This window comes from Eulemur rufifrons, chromosome 7 (assembly GCF_041146395.1).
Source record: "Eulemur rufifrons isolate Redbay chromosome 7, OSU_ERuf_1, whole genome shotgun sequence".
Lineage (NCBI taxonomy): Eukaryota > Metazoa > Chordata > Mammalia > Primates > Lemuridae > Eulemur > Eulemur rufifrons.
Window position 1 is genome coordinate 279,139,544 of NC_090989.1, and position 18,888 is coordinate 279,158,431.

The following is an 18,888-nucleotide window of genomic DNA, read 5'->3' on the forward strand; positions in this document are numbered from 1 at the left end:
CCACCCACCCACCTATCCATCAACTCACCATCCACCCACCCACCTATCCATCCACCTACCCTCCACCCACTCACCTCTCCATCCACTTACCCACCCATCCATCCCTCCATACCCCCAACCACCCAGCCATCAGATATTTACTCTTGGGCTGACTCCAAACTGGACACCAGAGATACAGCAATGACAGGGCAGATGCAATCCCTGCCCAGCCTGTTTGACCCCAGTCCTTTCCCCTTCACCAAGCTTGCCTCTAATATTTGCAAGGCTTGGGACAAGAATACAAATGGTAGCCCCTGGCCCTAGCCCACTTTCCTTCTGTTCACCCTGATTCAGACAGCACAGCAAGGTGCTTGTGTGTCCGTGTGTGGACACCCCAGTCCAGATGCCCAAGCTCACCGTGCCCACCCCCCAAATAGCCAACTCAACCATCCTTGAGGTCTAGGGGAGCTTACGTCAGCCAAGCAGTGTCCCCTCTAGGGTATGGAACAAGAAAGAGCCCCACCCAGCCCTGGGAGGAGGTTCAGCTCCATTTGGGCAAGGAATTCTGGGGTCCTGGGTACCCAGAGCATGGTCTAGAAGGGAGGGGTACAGGTTCCACATGGGGACATCCCTTCAGCCCTGGAGATTCCCCACCGTGGGCAGGGAGAGACCACTTCCTCTGAGACCTGGGGCGAGGGCCCCCCTTGCCCAGGCCTGAAGGCTGCCCTGCCTTCCACAGCCCCTCCAGCCTCCCCGCTGGGGTCCCTCCCAGCTCTCTGCCTGAACGGCCTTGCCTGCCCCTCTGGCGGGGAGTGAGTCAGTGCCAGGGCCTGGTGGGTTCTGGCTGCATGGGGTGGGTGGGGTCTTCAGCGCCCCTGAGTTTGCCGGCACTGGGGTGAATCAGCCGCTGACCGAGCTCTGCCCTGCCGGGCTGCCGGGTTTGTCAGCAGGACGGCAGATCAGCAGCGAAGTGGGCCTGGCGGGAACCGCTGAGACACCAGCCTGGTTTCCTGTCTCCGCGGGTCAGGATGTGACCCTGGGCCCCCTCCCGGAATCCAGGCTCCGGCCTGCCCTTCGGGGACCCAGCGAGATAGAGCCCCTGCCCAGCAGCCCTCAGCTGTCTGCAGACTTCCCAGCACACACTGACCGTCCCTTCCCCGAGCTTCTTGGCTGCCTCTGCCCCTCTGCCGCCCACCCACAGGAAATCTGAGGATTCTGAGGCTGCGCAGCGATGGACAGGAAAGCTGCTTCTCTGTGCCAGCGACCGGAGATGCCGGAGAAGCCGGCCATAGGTCGGGAGGGGTCGGGCTGGCTGCTCAGACAGCCGCCACCCCAACGCCCACGGCCCACCCACGCGTCTTGCAGTGCCCTCTGCCTGGAATGCCCTGGACCCCCTCTTTGGCTACATCCTGGGGGCCTCTTTCCCCTAATGCTGTTTCCCTCTACATTTAGCACTCTTCCTCCTGTCACCTGCAGCCCCCTGCTGATTCCATCACTGATCACCAGGGCTGCTGTGCCCACCTCTGCCTCCTTGGCCTGCATGTGGGTCAGGCACGGGGCCCCACTTTAACTTCTCTTGGCATCATCACGGCTTGATGCAGGCTTCTCTCGGCATCATCACGGCTCCATGCAGGCTGGGTGCAGAGCAGGCACCTGGTGAGGGCTGTGGACCCCATTCTTAGGGGCTGCCTGGAGAGGAAGTCACCTCTCAGGGAAACCACAGGTTCCCCAGTGATGCCACAGAGTCTGGTGGGACCACAGGCCCAATCTTTGGGGCAGGAAGGCCAGGAGCACCGGAGGGAGGCCCAGCTCCCTGCGGCTGCCCCTGCCTCATCTGTCCTGTGGCGATAACCTTTGAGGTTCCAATTAGTCAACCGATGTGCAGATGTTCTGTAAACTGTAGCATCCCTGGCAAAATGATGGCGTTTACAGGTGGGGAATGGATCCCAGAGGGGAGAAGTAATAGTCACAGTACCCACAGCTACTGTGCGTGGAGCAGTCCCCCTGGCAGGCCCTGCGCTCAATATTTCACCTGCACCATCCTGCCAGATTCTCACACCGACCCTGTGAGGTGGGTACTATTTTCGCCTCCATGTTCCCTGGGAAAACAGAGGCTTGGCGAGGTGGCCTCAGGAGATGCAGCTATAAGTGGTGGAGCCAAAGTTCAGCTGGAGAGCTGTCTGCCTCTAGAACCGCGTTCCTAACCTCTGCGCCGGGTCACACAGCCGCACATACATTCATTCCAGTTGTTTGGTTCACGCCTGGCCCTGGGCCGGATTCTGCCACTCTGTGATTCTCAGGTGAGCTCCTGAGCCCAAGAAAGGTATGTGTATGCGAGAGCGGGGAGAAGGGCCACCCTCTGCACACCAGGTGCTGTGTGAGGACTGGACCCTGGCTGTCCCGACCCCAGCTCTCTCCGCCACCTCCTCAAACAACCCTCGCAGCCCTGGAGCTTGCAGCCTGCCTGGCTCCTTGAATTAAGAGTTAGATGCCCCATGGACTGAGTTCTCTGGAAGAGGCAGAGTGTGACACGAAGATTCTGTTGTCATGAGCTCAAGGATCCTTGGAATATGACATGGTTACAGCTGCACCCCACCGTGGCCCTAAAAACCCTCCAAGGACTGTCCCTACTCACAGGATAAAGACCAAACTCCCAAACGCCTTAATATGGCAGCAGGCCTTTTCCATCTCCTGCCCTGCTCCCGATGAACCGCCGGCTCCTGCCACGTGCTGGCCCCAGCCCCAGCCACTCCCTCTGCTTCTGCATTCGTGCTGTCCTCTGCCCCTCCCGCTGCCTCCTCCACTTGGGGAGCCCCTGGCCATTGCCCAGGACGCCCTGCCTCCTCCTGTAGCAGCTGGAGTGCCCCTGCTCCTGGAGAAGCTCCAGTCACTTGGGTCCTGGCTGTCTGTGTGCACACCTGTCTCCCATAGGCCTGGACACTTGGCTGGGGGCTTCCTCCGACACTGGCCCACTGTTGAGTGATTAGGGCCGGGGGATCCCTGTCACTCAGAGCAGGCACAGGGACCTGAACACCAGAACAAACGAAATGAACCTACAGACGACAATCTCATTTTGAATATCATTACCAAATTTGAAAAAAAACTACAATGCCTATGAAAACCGCATAAAGTGTGTTTGGCACTATCTACGGTTTGGAAATTATCAAAGCCCACAGTCCTCAAGGCAGGCAGGGTGGTGGGGAGCGGGCCCCCCGATATTGGTGGTCTGGGCACTTGCTTATCACCGCACAAACGCAGGGCGATTTAACAGCTCTGGGGGCAGATTGGCCATAAGTTTACCCTGAGCCGACGCTGCTAAATCGCTACCAGGACCGACAGCCTCAGAGCCAGGTGTGGCCTCCAGCCCAGCCCGGCCACCTGAATACTGAGATCCACCAGGAGTCCCCAGGGATCTGATGTGAATCCTGGCCTTGGGCGTGTCTTGCCACCTCTCTAGGCCAGCCTCAGTTTCCTTTCCAGGCAGTGGGGAGAATGAGAGACCCTGGCAGATGAGTCGCTGGAGGCTTAACACATGTGAGATGCTTAATGCCTGGCACACTGCAGACCCTCGCATGGTACCCAGCACACGGTCGGCACTTAACAAAGGCGTTATGATTATTAAGAGAGACAAACTTATCAGACAAACTGACGGCTGGCCTTGGGAGGGCTCTCCTGGGGAGAACAGTCCCAAAGCTGCATTGCTGGCTTTGGATCTCTGAGAGGTCACAGGTGTTCAATGGGGGACATTCCAGGGAAGAAGATTTGGGTTCAACTGAGGGAAGCACTTTTCCAAGTTCAAGCTGTGGCTCTGAGAAGCCATGAGACCCCATCATTGGAGGTTCGTAAGCAACAGCTCACCTGGCCCAGCATTCCCACCCCCAACCTGGCTCCTCTCCGCGCAGGTGCCCGCCAGACCCAGCCCTTCCCACCCAGGTCTTATGATGGCATCCATAAGCCTGCCCTGATCCTGGGCCCTGCCCCAGAAATGGCACCCCCTTATGGGGCCTGTGGGATGCCCACACCACTCTCTTGGAAGGGGGCCTGGTTGAGGACTCAGCCACTACCCTGGGGACAGCCACAAGGAAGGCATCCCTCATCACATCAGCCCTGGAGCTTCCTCTGGGCTCCCCTCCCAACCCTGCCATGGGGCACTCACCCTTGAGAACTTCAGGAAGAGGACGTGGACTTCGAGTACAGCGTTGGGGACCTTAGCCACGCAGCCCTCAGAGACCTGGCTGGTGGTATATGTCACCTCGCCCCTCTCAGGGTCCACAGGCTGTAGGTCACAATGGATGGTTTCTGCAAGACCTGTTGGAGAAACACAGCCAGAGAGAGGGTCAGGTAAGAATAAGGTGATGACAATGACTGCCACTTTCCAAATGCCTATGAGGTAACTTGGCACGAACTAAGTAGCTACCCTACTAGGTGGATATCATTGTACCCATTCTACCCATTCTGTGGATGAAGAAACTGAGGCTCAGAGAGGAAAAGTCTCTTGCCCAAGGTCACAGTGCTACTAGGTATAGGGTTGATGAATAAGTATGTCCCCTGCAATTTTGGGACATACTAATACTTTTAAAAATTTACTCATTGTTTATCTAAAATTCGAATTTAACTGGGTATCCTATATATATATGTATATAAAATTTACAATTTATTTATTTTTTTAGAGTCGGACCATAGGTGCGAACCACTGCGTCCGGCCCATCCTGTGCTTTCACTGGCGACCCTAACTGCACGGCGAGGGCCACATGCGAACCCAGGCCACGGCGGGTTCACTCCAAAGAAGGTGAGAGCTGAGGTCGCAAAGCCCCCTCCCGTGCCGCAAGGAGGCTGGGAAGAGGGGTGAGAGCTTCCTGGCCCCGAGGGCCGGTGCGCCGCGAGGGCGGCCCAGGTTGGGGCGCTGCCGGATTAGGCCACAGCGCCTGCCGCTGGGTCTGCGGAAACGCAGGTCCTGAGGGAGCGGAATGGAATTTCACCCTGACCCGGCAGAGGAGGAAGAGGAAATGAGGCCCCTACACCTCGTCCGAAGGAATGTGCTGAGGAAGGGGGGCTCCGGAGGAGGGAAGGAGGACAGAGAAGGGGAGACTGTTTGGAAGTTTGTGTCTCCATCTTGTCGCGCTCACTTCCTGTTTTCTTGGAGATCAAAGATGGGCGCGGAGGGACCGGCCTCGAGTCCAGCCAACACCAGCTCAGAGGAAGGGGGCGGGGAGGCTTCCTCTGAGTCCCAGGCTGTCCGTAGCCTCACCTGGCCTCCGTCCTCACCTTTCCACAGCTTGTCGGGCTCCGGCCCCCCAGAGGTCAGAGGGGGGTGTGAGATGGCCGCCCCTCGCCACGGCAACGCCACCCCCAGCCCCGTCCTGGGAAGGAGAAGCTCTGCACAAGGACCTTCTGGCGACCACGGGGGCCCAGCCTTGTAAGTCCTGGCTCTGGCCCTGCCCTGCGAGTGCCAGGGACTCCAGAGTGCCTGAGCAACATGGCACTTTGGTTCAAAGCAAGGACCCCCGAGCCAGGCCGGCCTGGGTTTGAATTCCAGGCCCAGCACTCACTAGCTTTGGTGAACGGTTTCACCCCTTGGGGTCTTAATTTCCAGGTCTGTGAAATGACAGTAAGAATAGAACCCACGTCATCCACAGAGGTTCTTGGGAGGACTCCATGGGACAGGGCATGTGGCAGTTCTTTCTGTTACAATAATTCTGTTGGCTTCAGTCTCGGTAGAAGAGTCGATGTCTAAGGGGCGGGGTGAAGTGGCAGGTTGGGGCAGCCTCCAGGCGAGGGTCCTCTGGGTCTCCCTCACCCCAGTAGGCTGCTCACGGGCCAGCGCCAGTTCCTGCCGTCTGGTGCCCCTCTGACCCACCAGCCCTCCAGCTTCCCCCACCGTCTCCCTTCCCTATAGGGGTGCACAGGCTCCTCCCATACACATGGGGAGACTGAGGCAGGAGAGGTCACATGCACATGGCTGGGCCTGAGACCCACCTCTCCCCACCTGACCCGGGGTCTGGTCTGCGGACTAGCTCAGCACCTCCCTCCTTCCCTTTGGACTTTCCCTGCCCCCTCCCCAGACTTCCAGGAACCCCAGTTCCTCCGGATTGCTGGATCACTGGGGCCGCCTGGGGCCACCGCCTGGGGCCACCTCCTCCATGCCGTCAGCCAGCGGGAGAGGCCGCAGGCCTGGCCATTATGTAATGATCAGATAACAGGCCAGGCTGGGAGATCAGATAAGAGGTCCATTTATTTTGGGGCCTTTTCGAATCCTGGCCGCCCCGCAGACGAGAATGGGGAGACAGGAGGGAGTGTGACGCCTGGGCCTGTCTCCGGAGCCCGAGGCGGGCCCAGACCAAGCTGAAAACAATCCCCTGGCACCAAGGGAAACGCTGGCCTCCCGGACCAGTTAGAGGAGTGAGAGACCCAGGAGCCACCTCCTCAGCACTGACCCCTCTCTGCTCCCCACCCACGAGAACACAGCCACCCCTAGGACTTTCCAAACGGCTGCCCCCAACATCTTGAAGGCCACAGAGGATAATGGTTAAGAAAAGTCCGGGTCAAATCCCAGCTCTGCCTCTTAAAAAGCTGGTCACCTTGAGCAGAAGCCTAACCTCTCTGAGCCTCAGTTTCCCCACTCGCAGACCAGCAATAGCTGCAGCAGACGCTTCCCTCGTGCTGGGGGCCAAGGTCCCATCTCCAGGCTTTACACGCATGAACTCATCTGACCCTCACGGCGGCACTGCTGTTACGGGTGCTGCTGTTATACCCGTTTACCGTGAGGCCACTGAGGATTGGGAAGTTAAAGAATGTATCTGAGGTCACCCAGCCACTCAGTGGCAGGGGATAAATTTGAGCCCAGGTGGTCTGGCTCTAACACTTCGAAGTGGGTGCTCTGGACACAGCGGCTGTGAATATTGTTTCATAATACCTGGGTCACCAGGGCAGATACTTTTTGACAAGGGTCTTTTCTACTGAAAAGTTTGCCCCCTCCTCTTCAGCCAGCCAGCCAGCCTTACTCCCTTCAGGGCCCCACTGCAGCCTCACGGACTGCCCAGCTTCCAGCCCTGCCACTCCCCGGCCACCAGCAAGGCTTTCCTGAGGCTCTCCAGTGCCGGCAGGGCCAAGGTCACACACGGCAACCTAAGGTAGAGTTAAAAAGTGCAGGGATCTGACCGATGCCAAAGGCTCAGATCCTGATTCTGCCAACTTCCAGCTTCCCCTCCATGCCTGAGTGTTGTCCCCTGTGACATGAGGCTGATGGTAATCACAACACCTTCCTCAGCCACTTGGTGAGTGTGGCATAAGATGACACGCGCACAGCGCTGATTGCTCAGGAGCTGGCAACCGCTGCCCCAATCACCTGTGCCCAGTCAATGGGAGATGTGAGCTTTCCCCCAAACGCACCTTGCTCCCTGCCTCTGCCCTGCCCTTTCCCACTCCAACAGTCATCCCTTATCTGACCACTTAGCCAACTTCTATTCATCCCTCGAAACCCTGTTCTGAAAGTCTCATTGAAACCGATCCCTCCTTTCTTAGGTACATCAGTACCTGGATGTCCTTCTAGAACCACATATGTCCTGGTGCATTGTTTTGATGGGTCTGCGTGTCTGCACTCCCAGCAGACAGTGGGCTTTTCCAACACAAAGAAAGTCTAGACCACCCTGTGTCCCGATCACTCAGCCCAGGGCTCAGAGCAGGCCAGGCATACGTTTGTTAAATTGGCTTGTCGGGCCTGCCCCTAACCTGCTGGATGACCTGCATCAAGTCTCTCCGCCATTCTGGGACTCAGTTTCCTGGGTAGCGGGTGGGAAGGACAGGACATGCTCCCAGTTCCACTGGGAGTCTGATGTCCTGAGGTTTCACCTAGGGGTGCAGGCAGGAAGAGAGGGCTACTGAGGGCAGAGGCAGGGTCCCAGAGTTGTGCTTGGGATGGGAGGGCCATCACGGGGGCAGGGGAGGGGCTGACTACCCGGGGTGAGAGGATCAGGAAGCAGGAGATCGTCTCTTCGTCTGTGAAATGGGGTAACAGGAGTGTCCCTTCACGGGGTTTTGCGAGGGTTCGGTCTGACAGTACACAGAGCATGCCTAGAGCAGTGCCCGGCATCCATTAAGCGCTGAATAAACGTCAGCTGTTATGTTCAGCTATTCACCCCCACGCCGCACAGGTCCTGGAGGTCCTTCTAGAACCACACATGCCCAAACCAGCCCAGTCCAGCCCTGGCTAGGGGTCCCTTTCAGTCTCCAAGGCTAATGCCCCAAAGCCTGGGCTGGAGCTAGGAAGTGCGGGGCACAGCCAGGGCAGCCAGCTCTCCAAGTCTGCAGTACCGGGCCACCAAGTGTGCAGGACAAATAAGCTTTGGAATTTGGGAGCAGACAGCCTGGGGTTGAAGTCGGGACCTATCACTTATCTCACACCTCAACTTCCTCATCTGTAAACTGGGCAGAGAGGCAAAGAGCTGGCATGTGCCTGCCACATTGAGGACCGGGGGTGGGGGGACGGCTGCCTCCCTCTTGCCCAGACGCTCCCCCAGGCCCTGGAGAAAAGGGACAGGACTGTCTTCAGAGGGCCAGCACGGACCCATCTGTGACCATGAGCAAGTCCCTCTGTCCCTCTGGGTCTTAGTATAACCGTCTGCCTGGCTGAGACAAGGGAGAATCCTAACGGCCATGTCCCCAGTGTCCCCAGGGACCCAGCCTCTCCTGGTTCCAGCCTTTGTCCCTCCTGGCAAACAGGAATGCAGCCTCTGAGACACAGATATTTGTGGTCTCCCCTCTGTCACCGGCCCTCCCCAGTCAGTCCTGGACCCACCCAGATGGCCATCTGCATGGGGGCTCCCAGTCACGCCTCTGCCTCATCCTCCACACTTAGAAAACACTCTTCAACCCCAGCCACCTAGTGCGGGCCACGAGCCCCAGCAGCCCGGCTCCTGGGACTCTATCCAAGTGAAATAATCCGAAATACAGGAAAAGGTGCATGCACTAAAAATGTGCACGGAGGTATTTATAACCAGAACAAAGGGGGAACCACCTACATGGTCAACAATAAGGGATGCACCGGGCGAGCAATGGCACATTTAAGAGACGTAATATCCCAGAACTGCAGGAGGATGGTTAAGGGGCCCACATGACAACATGCAAACCTTCTGGTGTACAGAAGTGTACACAAGACTCCCAAATGTTGATCCACCTGGATTGAAATTACCTTAAAAATCTAGACAAAAACTAGTGTGCAATCCACCAACATGCTAACAGTGCTTGTATTAATAAAGAATAATATAATAAAATTACCTCTTATATTATTATTATAATTAGTAATAATACTAGTAATAATAGTAATAATAATACTAGTAATAATAATAACAGTATTAGTAGTAGTAAGAATAACAATATTATTATTATAAGAGGTAACTTCCCCCTCCTATCTATTTCTTTTGCAGGGCAGGCTGAGGCAATTTAACATATGGTTAAATTACTTTGTAAAAATCTCTACATGCTTGTTCTTAAAGTCCAACATGACAGAAAAATGTATCTCAGAAAGTGAATTTCCCCTAGAGAAAACCCGAGGCTGAGAACAGTAATATTGAGTGCATATCCTTCCAGAATTTTCTCTGTGTACATTGTGCACCATGACTAGTTTATCATTACAGAAACGGAATTATTATTGTCTGGGCATCTACCAGGGTGTCCCAGACATCTGTCAACAGCAGTTTTCACACAGATCTGCCTTTTGCTTGGTAACCGCTACGTGGGATTCCATTGCATGATCATTTATATAGGGCCCCTGTGATGGACATTTAGGCGGTTTCCAGTTGGGTTTTTGTTGCAGGTCCCCGTGGGCCATATATCTTTACAGTGTTGGGCACGTAACTCCATAGGACTGACTCCTGAAGGTTGAGTTGTGAGGGCAAAAAGTTATGCACAAGGTACAAGTTTAGGAGATTCTGCCAAGTTGTGCTCCCAGAAGACCGGACCTGTTTTGCACCCATTTTTGGAAGTGGTCTCACCCTCTCCATGCTAAGGGGCATGAGGATGTCTGGGTCCTCCCCACTCCCAGCCCCAGTGTGGGGATCTGTGTTCTAGGCCTGGTCTGGGCTCCCATCTGCCCTCCAGGGGCCTTGGTTACCCAGACTATAAATAGTTGGGCTGGGCGGTCTGCAATGCCCTTGAGCCTGTGATCACTGGTCTGCCAGGACCAGCTCCCACCTGCTTGTAGGAGAGCGGTAAATCCCCAGGTGGTTAAATTTCTAGATTGATAAATTTAAACCGGTTGTTCAACATGGCTACTATTAAAAATGAAATTAGACAAACTTACAGCTAAATACACTATATATATATTTAAAGGTAATACATATCAAAATCCATCACTTCTGAATTATTTTACTGCAGTATGATCTACGCCCTTGAGGTTATCTGCACGGATGGTACCCCCGTGGCGCGGATACTGGCTGACTACCGTGCTTGCATCGGATCCCAGCTCCGTCTGGTGAGTCGGTAGCTTGAAACCAGCGGTGTGGGAATATTTACACCATGGAAATGGACAGACACTATGAGTCAGGTCCCCCTGTCTGCTGCTGTTAATTATTTATCGGCACACCACTGCCTTCCACCCTTTAACCTTCAGTCCTTTAAAACCAGACACTAACCCACTCATCGACAACGTGGATCTTTCTCTAAAGACGGAGAGGAGGAACGTGTTAGCACCACGAGGATCGGATGGGAGGGAGTGGGGGAGGCTGGGCAGCCCTGAGGGGTCCCTTGGAGCTCAGGTAGGGTTCTGTCCTGGCTGTGTGAGCCTGGCAGGTCAGAGTCTCCATCTCCTCTTCTGTAAAATGGGGATGACAGCAGCGGCCATCTTACAGGGTTACCGTGGGCCACATCAAATGTTCTGGGGGGCCTCAGTCCTGGGGTCACATCCTGGCTAAGTCATTCCATGTCTCTGAGACTCAGTCTCCCATCTAGCACTGAGGGAGGCAGTGGTGAAAGCTTTAGAGGCCGAGGTTAGGGACTTGGACATGCTGTAGGACAGGGAAGTGGCCGTCCCTGCTGCTGTTTCCCTCCTCCTTCCTGCCCACACGCGCAGCGCCCTTCTGCCCCCTCCTCCAGATCCTTCAGGAAGTCCCTGGATGTGCAGGTGGGTGAGGGCGTGTCCACAGGGCTGGCCAGTGGCCCGAGGTGGCTGTGGGGAAGGGCCCAGCAGAGATCTACCGTGAGTGGGATGTGGGGCTGGGGGTCCCTGGGTCCTCATGGCCCCTCCTGGTCAGTTGCAGAAGGCAGCAGAGGCCAGGACCCCCTGGAGAGGCCCCCAGGCTGAGGAGCCTGGCAGAAGCCCCAGCCTGGGCCTGTACCCCCATCCTGCACCCCCTGGGGGTAGCAAAGGGATGGAGGCAGGGGCAGAGCGCTGCGGCCTTGGCCTGTTCAAAGGGTTCTGGGGGGCACTCAAAGGCCCCGGGGGGAGGGGAGGTGGGAGAATTTAAAGCGAATAATAAAACAGTATCAACAGCACAGAAGTGACCGGCCTGTCACACTGCTTCCCTACAACCGGGGCAGCGGCTGTTGTCATCTCCGCTGTGCTCAGAGGCCCAAAGGCCGTGCCCCAAGATCACCCCGTGAGGTACCGATGTGAGATTTGAACCTGGAGCCTGTACTCTGAGCCCAGGCTGTGGGCCCTCCTACCCACATATGCCTCAAATAGGAAACTCAAGGCCCAGAGAGGACAGGGAACTCTCCCGGGACTGCACAGCATTTTGGGGCCCAGGCTTCCTGGGGAGACACAGATGAAGCTGGGAGGGCAGATGCCAGAGGCCAGGGGTGAGGTAAGTAAGTCACCCTGGTTTGCCCAAGACTTTAAACGCTGAAAGTCTTGTGTTCCGTGAAACCCCAGCAAACTGGGAGGAGGGCTGGTCACCTCCAAAGCCCCCAGGATGGCTCCATGGGGTGTGAGTGCAGGACACAAAGAGGAGGCCGTGGACTCTTGGAGCCTGGTCTGTGTACCGGGGGCCAAGTCTCCCCACCCGGGGCCCTGGCCACCTACCTGTGGGGCTGAGGCTGCAGCCGGCCAGCAGCAGGGTGACAACCAGGGGGAATATGCCGCGGGCCATGCTGTCCACCCAGGAGCCTGATCGCTGGGCCTTATCCGGTGTCCAGGGGCAGGGCTGCGGGCGGGCGCCGGGGCCGGCGTGGGCTCGCACGGGGACCCGAGGGGAGCAGGCGGCCGGAGCGACGGCGTCCCTGCTCCAGCCTTCTGGGGTGGCGGCTGAGGGGTCAGGAGAAGTGGGCACAGGGACGCAGGGCCGGGCCGGGGTCGCTGGCTGCTGGATGGGCGGGGAGGGGCGCTGGGCTCCCGTGGACGGCAGTGGTGGCAGCAGTCCTGGCCCAGGGACGCCGATGGAGGCTGGGGTATTACTGGCGGCAGCAGGGAGCTCCCGGCTCATCCAGCCCGGCCCAGGGAGGCAGGAAATGCGCTTCCTTAGAGAAGGGGCCGGGCCAGGCCGCCTGCCAGGCGGTAGAGGAAGTGCCACGGGCTTTGTCGCTGGGTGGGGGGCCCTGGGATGGGGGGAGGCAGTGGGGTGGGAGGGCCCAGGCTCCAGCCTTGTCTCCCCACGCACCCCACCCTCCCACCCCACCCTCTCCAAGACCGGGGGTGGGGGTGCATCTGGCAGCCCCATGATGAAAACAGTCACCCTAGCAGCCCACCAAGGGGACATTTCCAGGGCCAGGCCCTGGCTATAGCAGCTCATGTGGAGCTCACGACTCCATGAACTCAGTGATCCCATTTTGCAGATGAGGAAACAGAGACCTGATGCGGTGAGATAGATAATTGGTCCAAGAAGATGGCAGAGTTGTGAGACGGGCGGGCGGGCGGCACAGCTGGCTCACAGCCGCCACCAGGCTGCTGCTCCCTTGTTTATAGGCAGGAACACTCCCAATCTGGCACAGCAAGGCAGCTGGGGCTGGGGTCTTGGGCCCAGAGGGGGCAGAGGACCTGCCCAGGGCCACACACTTTGTGTCTGCTCTCTTCATGGGTGGAAAATCCTTCAGGGACAAAAGACAGCCCCAAATGAAAGGGAGACAGACTTTAATGGCATTTCTGAAGTCAGATGGTCCTGGGCTCAAACCCCGCTCTGCTTGCTCTGACCCACGCACCCTCGGGCAAGGCCCCTCCGCCCTCAGTCCCTCTGCCTGTAAAGTGGGCACAGCAGGCCTTCCTGGCCAGGCTGGGAGGTTTCTAAGGATCGGGTACTATGAGCCCTGGGCCTGGCACACAGGAGACACTCCCCCATCAGTGCTCCCTGAGCCTGGGTGACAATCCCCAAACCGTCCCGTGTTCATTCTGCAAACAGTAGGCACCTACTCTCCGTGCCCATCATGGTGCTAGTCGCAGGTAGCACCTAGGGCCAGGCCAAGGGGGCACAGAGAAGGCAGGCTGAGGAGGGGCTAGCGTTTAGGGGCTGGCCTTGGAAAGACTGGGTGAGTTGGTGAGGGAGACACGGGGTGAGGAGGGCATGCCAGGCAGGGGACTGGCCTAGGCAAAGGCACAGAAGCAGGAAGTGGCCGACGACTGTGGGACAGCAGGGGTGTGGTAGGACAGGAAGCCTGGAGAGGCAGACTCTGGCCCTGCTCTGGGAGGGCCTTGAATGCCAGGACTTTATCCTGAGGTCCACTGGGAGTCATGGAGGGTTCTTGAGCGGAAGGATGCTGACAGAGCTGGGCTTTGTGAAGACAAATCTTCGTGTGTGCTGGCAGGGCCTATGATGAGATGGAGCTGGGGGTCCTTCTCTTTATACCTGCTCTGGATCACAGGTGGGGAAATCGAGGCCCAGGGCAGAAGGAGAAGGCTGGAACCCTGGGTGCCTCTGGAGGGAGGGTGTTGGTCGGGGTCTGAGGCCTGGCCCCCGGATGCCTCCCAGCCCTGTTGGCCTGCTCCAGTGACCAGAGTAGGCCACGTGTTTGTCTCTGCAGGAGTTGACACGGGGCAGGAAGGGTGGGTGTGGCTCCTTGGGAGGGGGGTGGGGGAAGGTTCGCTGGCCCAGCCCTGTGGCCGCCCTGCCAGTTCTCAGCCAACCTTGGGCGTGAGGTCGAGGGAGACCACCCTCCCCAGTGGGCCACCCCAAGGGAGGCAGCTCCTCTGCCTTCTCCTGCAGCCTCGGAGATGGGGGTCACCCAGGCAGAGGGCAGCGCCGTGTGGGTGGGGGCTGTGAGGTGTCTCTAGGATCCATGCCCCAGGGACAGTTAATCCAGCCCCAGGGCCCGCCCTAGGCGTTCACCTTATCAGCTCTGAATCCTCACAGCCGCCTGGTACTACAGTTACCCCCATTTTACAGAGGAGGAGCCCGAGGTTCCCTGACATGTAGGTGACCCCAGCTGGAAAGTGGTGACCCCCAGGGCTGCCTGACCCCAAGATCGGCTCTTCCCCGGCCACCCCCTGAGCTGAATTTGGAGGCAGGACTGATGTTGCAGGGGCAGTGGGCATCTCAGTGTGGGGGGCTTACAGAGGGTGTTGGGAGCACTGGGGCAGTAACAGGGACCCCCAGGAGGCTCTTCCCAAACCTCCCTCCCTCCCCGTTCCCTCCGTGCTGCACCATCCACCCCCATCCACACTATACACAAGACCCCATGGAGTCTCTAGACAGCAGCAGAGACTCCAGATGGACACGCGGAAAAACTTACAGAAAACCTTGTGGGAGAGAGAAACCTACCCGTGGCCATGGGACCTCGTGAAGGAAGGAGGAGACTGGGACCCGCCCAGGGGTTGGGGGTGGAGAGGGGTCACCTCCAGGTCCCACAGCACCCTGAGCCTCCCACCACAGCCCAGCCTGTGCGGAGTCCGGCTGTGTGTGTCTCTCCACTCAGCTGGTAGCCCCATGAGGACAGGGACTTTCATGTCCCCAGCACAGGGCCCAGGGCCTTTTAGCCCTCGAGACACATTTATTGAAAGCATGAAGTATCTTGGAAGGTGAGGCAGGGTGGGGCTCATGGAGGCACAGGGAAACTGAGGCACAGAGAGGCAGGCCTTGCCCTTGGTCCTCAGAAGAGGCCAGTCCTAGACTGGGTCTCCTGTCCCCAGGAAGCTTGATGGTCACACAGCCTCACAGCCAGGGACAGACGCAGGGTTAGCTGTCTCCCACTGCCCCGCAGATGCGCTCCGCGTCCTGCCGGACACACGGTCCTTCCCCACCGCAGCCCACCCCTATGCTGGGAGATCTGCTGGCTCCTTCCCCAGGGTCGCTGCGCGTTGGTGGCCTCCCTCCTCTGAAGGCCCCAGCCCTGTCGGGGACCCTCTCCACACACCCCAGTCTGGCTGTGGAATCGACTCCTGGCCCCTTCAGGCTGAGGGTGATCATGGCCCAAGCTACTGCCTGGGCGTCCGCACTGTCCCCTGTCCCGTGTGGTTTCCCAACCCCCTGGCCGCACCTGTGTAAACAGACTCTTCATCAAACCCCCCTCTAATGTCCCGCCGGAGCGTGCCATCTGTTTCCTGCTGGGGCTCTGACTGACACAGACGTTTTCAGGTGCCGCCTGTCCGCACGCCAGAGAGACGCATGGCCCGTGGCCAGGCCCCCGTGCCTGGACCCCACAGTGGGCAGATGCACACGTTCTGCGCCTTCTTCCTCCTGGCTGGCCAGGAAGGCTGGGGCTTCAGGAAGGGACGGAGCACGTCTGCCCTGGCCGTTAGCCACTGAAGGAATTGCAGGCGGCCCCCAGGGACCCACCAGGCGGCTGTCCGTCTCCAGCAGCGGCCTGGAGCCAGGGACCGCTGATAACAACAGGGCCAGACCCACGGGGCAGAGGGAAGAGAACACTGGGTTGGGCGCTGGGTACCCAGGCTCTGCCCTGCCTGGCCAGGTGGCCTCAGGCAAGACCGTCCCACTTTCTGAGCCTCAGTTTCTTCATCTGCACAATGGGAAGGCAGCCTCCTGGGCTGGAGGACTCCAGAGGGCCAGGAAAGGACTGGAATGGCTCCACCCCCCCCAGGCTTTCCTGGCCCTGTGCAGAGGCCACTCCACAGCCACCTGCAGGGGCCAAAACTGTCCTGTCCCCATGTTACAGTGGAGGAAACTGAGGCTCAGACGTGCATGACCACAGGGCTGGGGAGAGGCAGAGGATAATTCAAATCCCAGCCTGTATTTCTTTCTTTGGCTTCCAGAACATTCTGTCCTGGCTTTCCTCCCACCTCCCTGGTCACCTTATCTCTCTCCAGCCCGGTTCCTCCTTGTCCCCCAGGCTTGGTCCCTGGCCCTTCCCCTTTCTGTTTACCGTCACTCCCCGGCCAGGTTTTCTCAAAGCTTTGTGACCCTGCCGTCACGTCCCAGCACAGACCCTGGGACTCAGGCTCGAACCAGAAGAAACATTTTGTGACCCTGACATACCCTGTGACCCAGTGCCTCCCACAGCCTCTGTCCCGCTGCATTTGCTGTCCCCACTGACCACAAGCCCCTCTGTTGCTTTTGTTACCCACGGAGGGGTCTTGGCCCGAGATACAACGCCGTAGATCGTAGCCACTCGGAGCGCGGTCTTCCCGGAGCTTGTTAGAAATGAATGCAGCCTCCCAGGCCCTGCCCAGACCTCGGGATCGGAACTGCATTTTCTCAAGCTGCTCAGGGGATTCGTGTGCACATTAATTTCAAGTGCTATTCCAGGTGACCTCGTCCAAACAGCTTTAAATACCACCGGGGTGCCGATGCCTGTAGGCCCCTGGGTGTCTGACCAGCACAGCAATCCTCACACGCCCCGAGCTGGGCTCCGTTCTCCCTCTGCAGACCCTTCCTGCCAAGGCCTCTGTCTCAGACCTTCACCTGCTCTCGTTGCACGAGCCTTGGGCCCAACCTGGACTCTTTCTCTCAGATCCCTCTCCAAGCTACAGCGAACCCTGCCAGTCCTCCGTCAAATCCCCATGGTTTGCAGACACTGGTCACTTCTCACCACCGCCCTCAGCATACCGCGGCTCGGCCTCTCCTCCCTGGCTCCATCTGCTCTGCCCAGCGCCCTCCACTGGCAACTGGCTCCCTCAGAGTCAAAGTCAAAGCCCCTCAAATGGCCGGTGAGGCTCCCCCACCCCCTCGCCACCCATTTTCTGCCTCCCCCCTCCCCTGTCCCCCCCAGCCAGGCTGGCCCCTTGCTGTTCCTTGAATGTGCCAAGCACACATCCACCCCAGGGCCTTTGCACTTGCCGCTCCTGCTACCCAAAATGCTCCCCTAGGTAGCCACAGGGCTTGCTACCTCTTTCTTTATGTCTCTGACCCAATGTCACAGGGTCAGTGAGGTCTTCCCTGACCATCACACTTAAAATGGCCCTCTCCCCCCGCCGCTGGCATTCGACCCACCTAGTATCTTCTGACACACTGCATATTGCTGTTGGTTTTGCCTGTCTGCCTTTCCAGAACGGAAGCTCCGTGAGGGCAAGGGCTTCCCTCCGTCTGCTGCTGAATCTCTGCCAGGTGCAATAGCACCCCGCTGTGGTGGGTGCTTAGTAAATGCTTGCGAGTAAACGAGTGCGCTTGACCACTGGGCCAGCCGGCTCGAACTCTCACAGGTGATGATTCTGAGTCTGCGGGCTGTGGGTGTTGGGGGCATTGAGCCCAGGGACAGGGGCTCTGAAGAGGGGGAATGACTCCCCAAGGATACAGGTGGTCCCAGAGGCCAGGGTCCCATCAGACCTTGCTGTGTTCTAGAAGAGCGGTGTCCCTTACAGCTGTCCTCTCTTTCCCCAAGGATGCGGCTCCTTTGGACCTGCTGCCTCATCCTGCATGATATTGGCCTTCCTCAAAAACCCACTCCCCCAGATCTAAAGAACCTGTGAGAACCATCAAGGAGGCAGAGGATTCTACCCGGCGGGCCAGGATTCTAGAACCTCTGAGTTGTAAGGGCTCTGAGTTCATAGAGTGGGAAACTGAGGCCCAAGGGCAGGAGGGAACTACCCCATGAGCCATGGTTGGCAACACAGGCAGGAGACCCTGACTAGCACCCCAGGAAGGGGCTGGAGCGGGAGCGGCTGGTGGGGGTCTAGCCCTGTGCTCCTGCAGCTGTGTGACCTGGGCCAAGCCACACAATCTCTCTGGGCCCGCCTCCCCTGTGAGCAAGCCCTGTGCTCACAGGCTGTGTGTGTCCAGCAGGGCTCCTGGCCCCCGCCTCTAAGCACCCCCATCGTGGAGCCGCCAGGCTTTCCTGTTTACTCGAGGCTCCTCACGCGGCTGGGAGGCGACAGCCTTGGCCTCCTCTGCTCCCCGCTTCCTTCCTCTCCCACTTCAGTGCCTCCGGCCCAGGCCCTCAGGGCCCCTGAGGCCAAGATGTGGGGGCACAGTCCAGGGGGGCATCTGAGGCCACCAACCACAGCGGGGCTGTCCGGGAGCACTCCCTCTCTGAGACCACAAGGTTATAGAGGCTCTGATCCTACTGACTGGTTAGAATGTTCCAGCACCTTGGAACAAGCCCTGCCCGGAGGGCCCCTAGAGCTAAGAAGAGCGTGAGAACAGGGACCTTCTCAGACCCACGCCACGCCTAACACCCGCCAGTGGGAAGTGAGCACACACTGAGGCCCTCCCTGGGCCCCTGCCTGCATAGGACCCCTCCGGGCCTCCCCCCGCCACCCCTCATTCTGAGTTTGAATGTGCAAAATCAGAATCAACTTTTTAACAAGACCCCTCGGGACACTCATGTGCGCATTAAAGCTGGAAGCTCTGTGGATCAGACCTTCCTGTCTGTGTTTAAAACCCTTCATGAGCCTCGCCTATTAGGCACTCTTGCCCCAGAGGCCCAACCTGAATCCTACAACTGCCCCCCAGTTTACATGGACTTCAGAGGACAGAGGAGCAAGTTAAACACCACCACGAGGAAGCCACAGATGAATCTGGAAGTAGAAATTTTCTGCAGGACAGCTGGTTCCTACACAGCCAATGTCACAGAAGGAGGTGGAGAGCTGTCCTAGAT

General features: G+C 58.2%; 1 protein-coding gene across 2 annotated transcripts in view; it reads right to left on the reverse strand.

Moving 5' to 3' along the window:
* Window positions 1-12,384, reverse strand: part of ENG (endoglin) — a 30,963-nt gene extending 18,579 nt beyond the window's left edge. For both annotated transcript variants that reach the window (XM_069476818.1, XM_069476817.1), the window contains exons 1-2: window positions 11,996-12,384; window positions 4,136-4,287 (exon numbers count right to left, since the gene is read on the reverse strand). In XM_069476818.1, the coding sequence (XP_069332919.1) occupies window positions 4,136-4,287; window positions 11,996-12,062 (219 nt within the window). In that variant the 5' untranslated portion in view covers window positions 12,063-12,384. The remainder of the gene's footprint in view (window positions 1-4,135; window positions 4,288-11,995) is intronic.
* Between the last annotated feature and the right edge of the window lie 6,504 nt (window positions 12,385-18,888).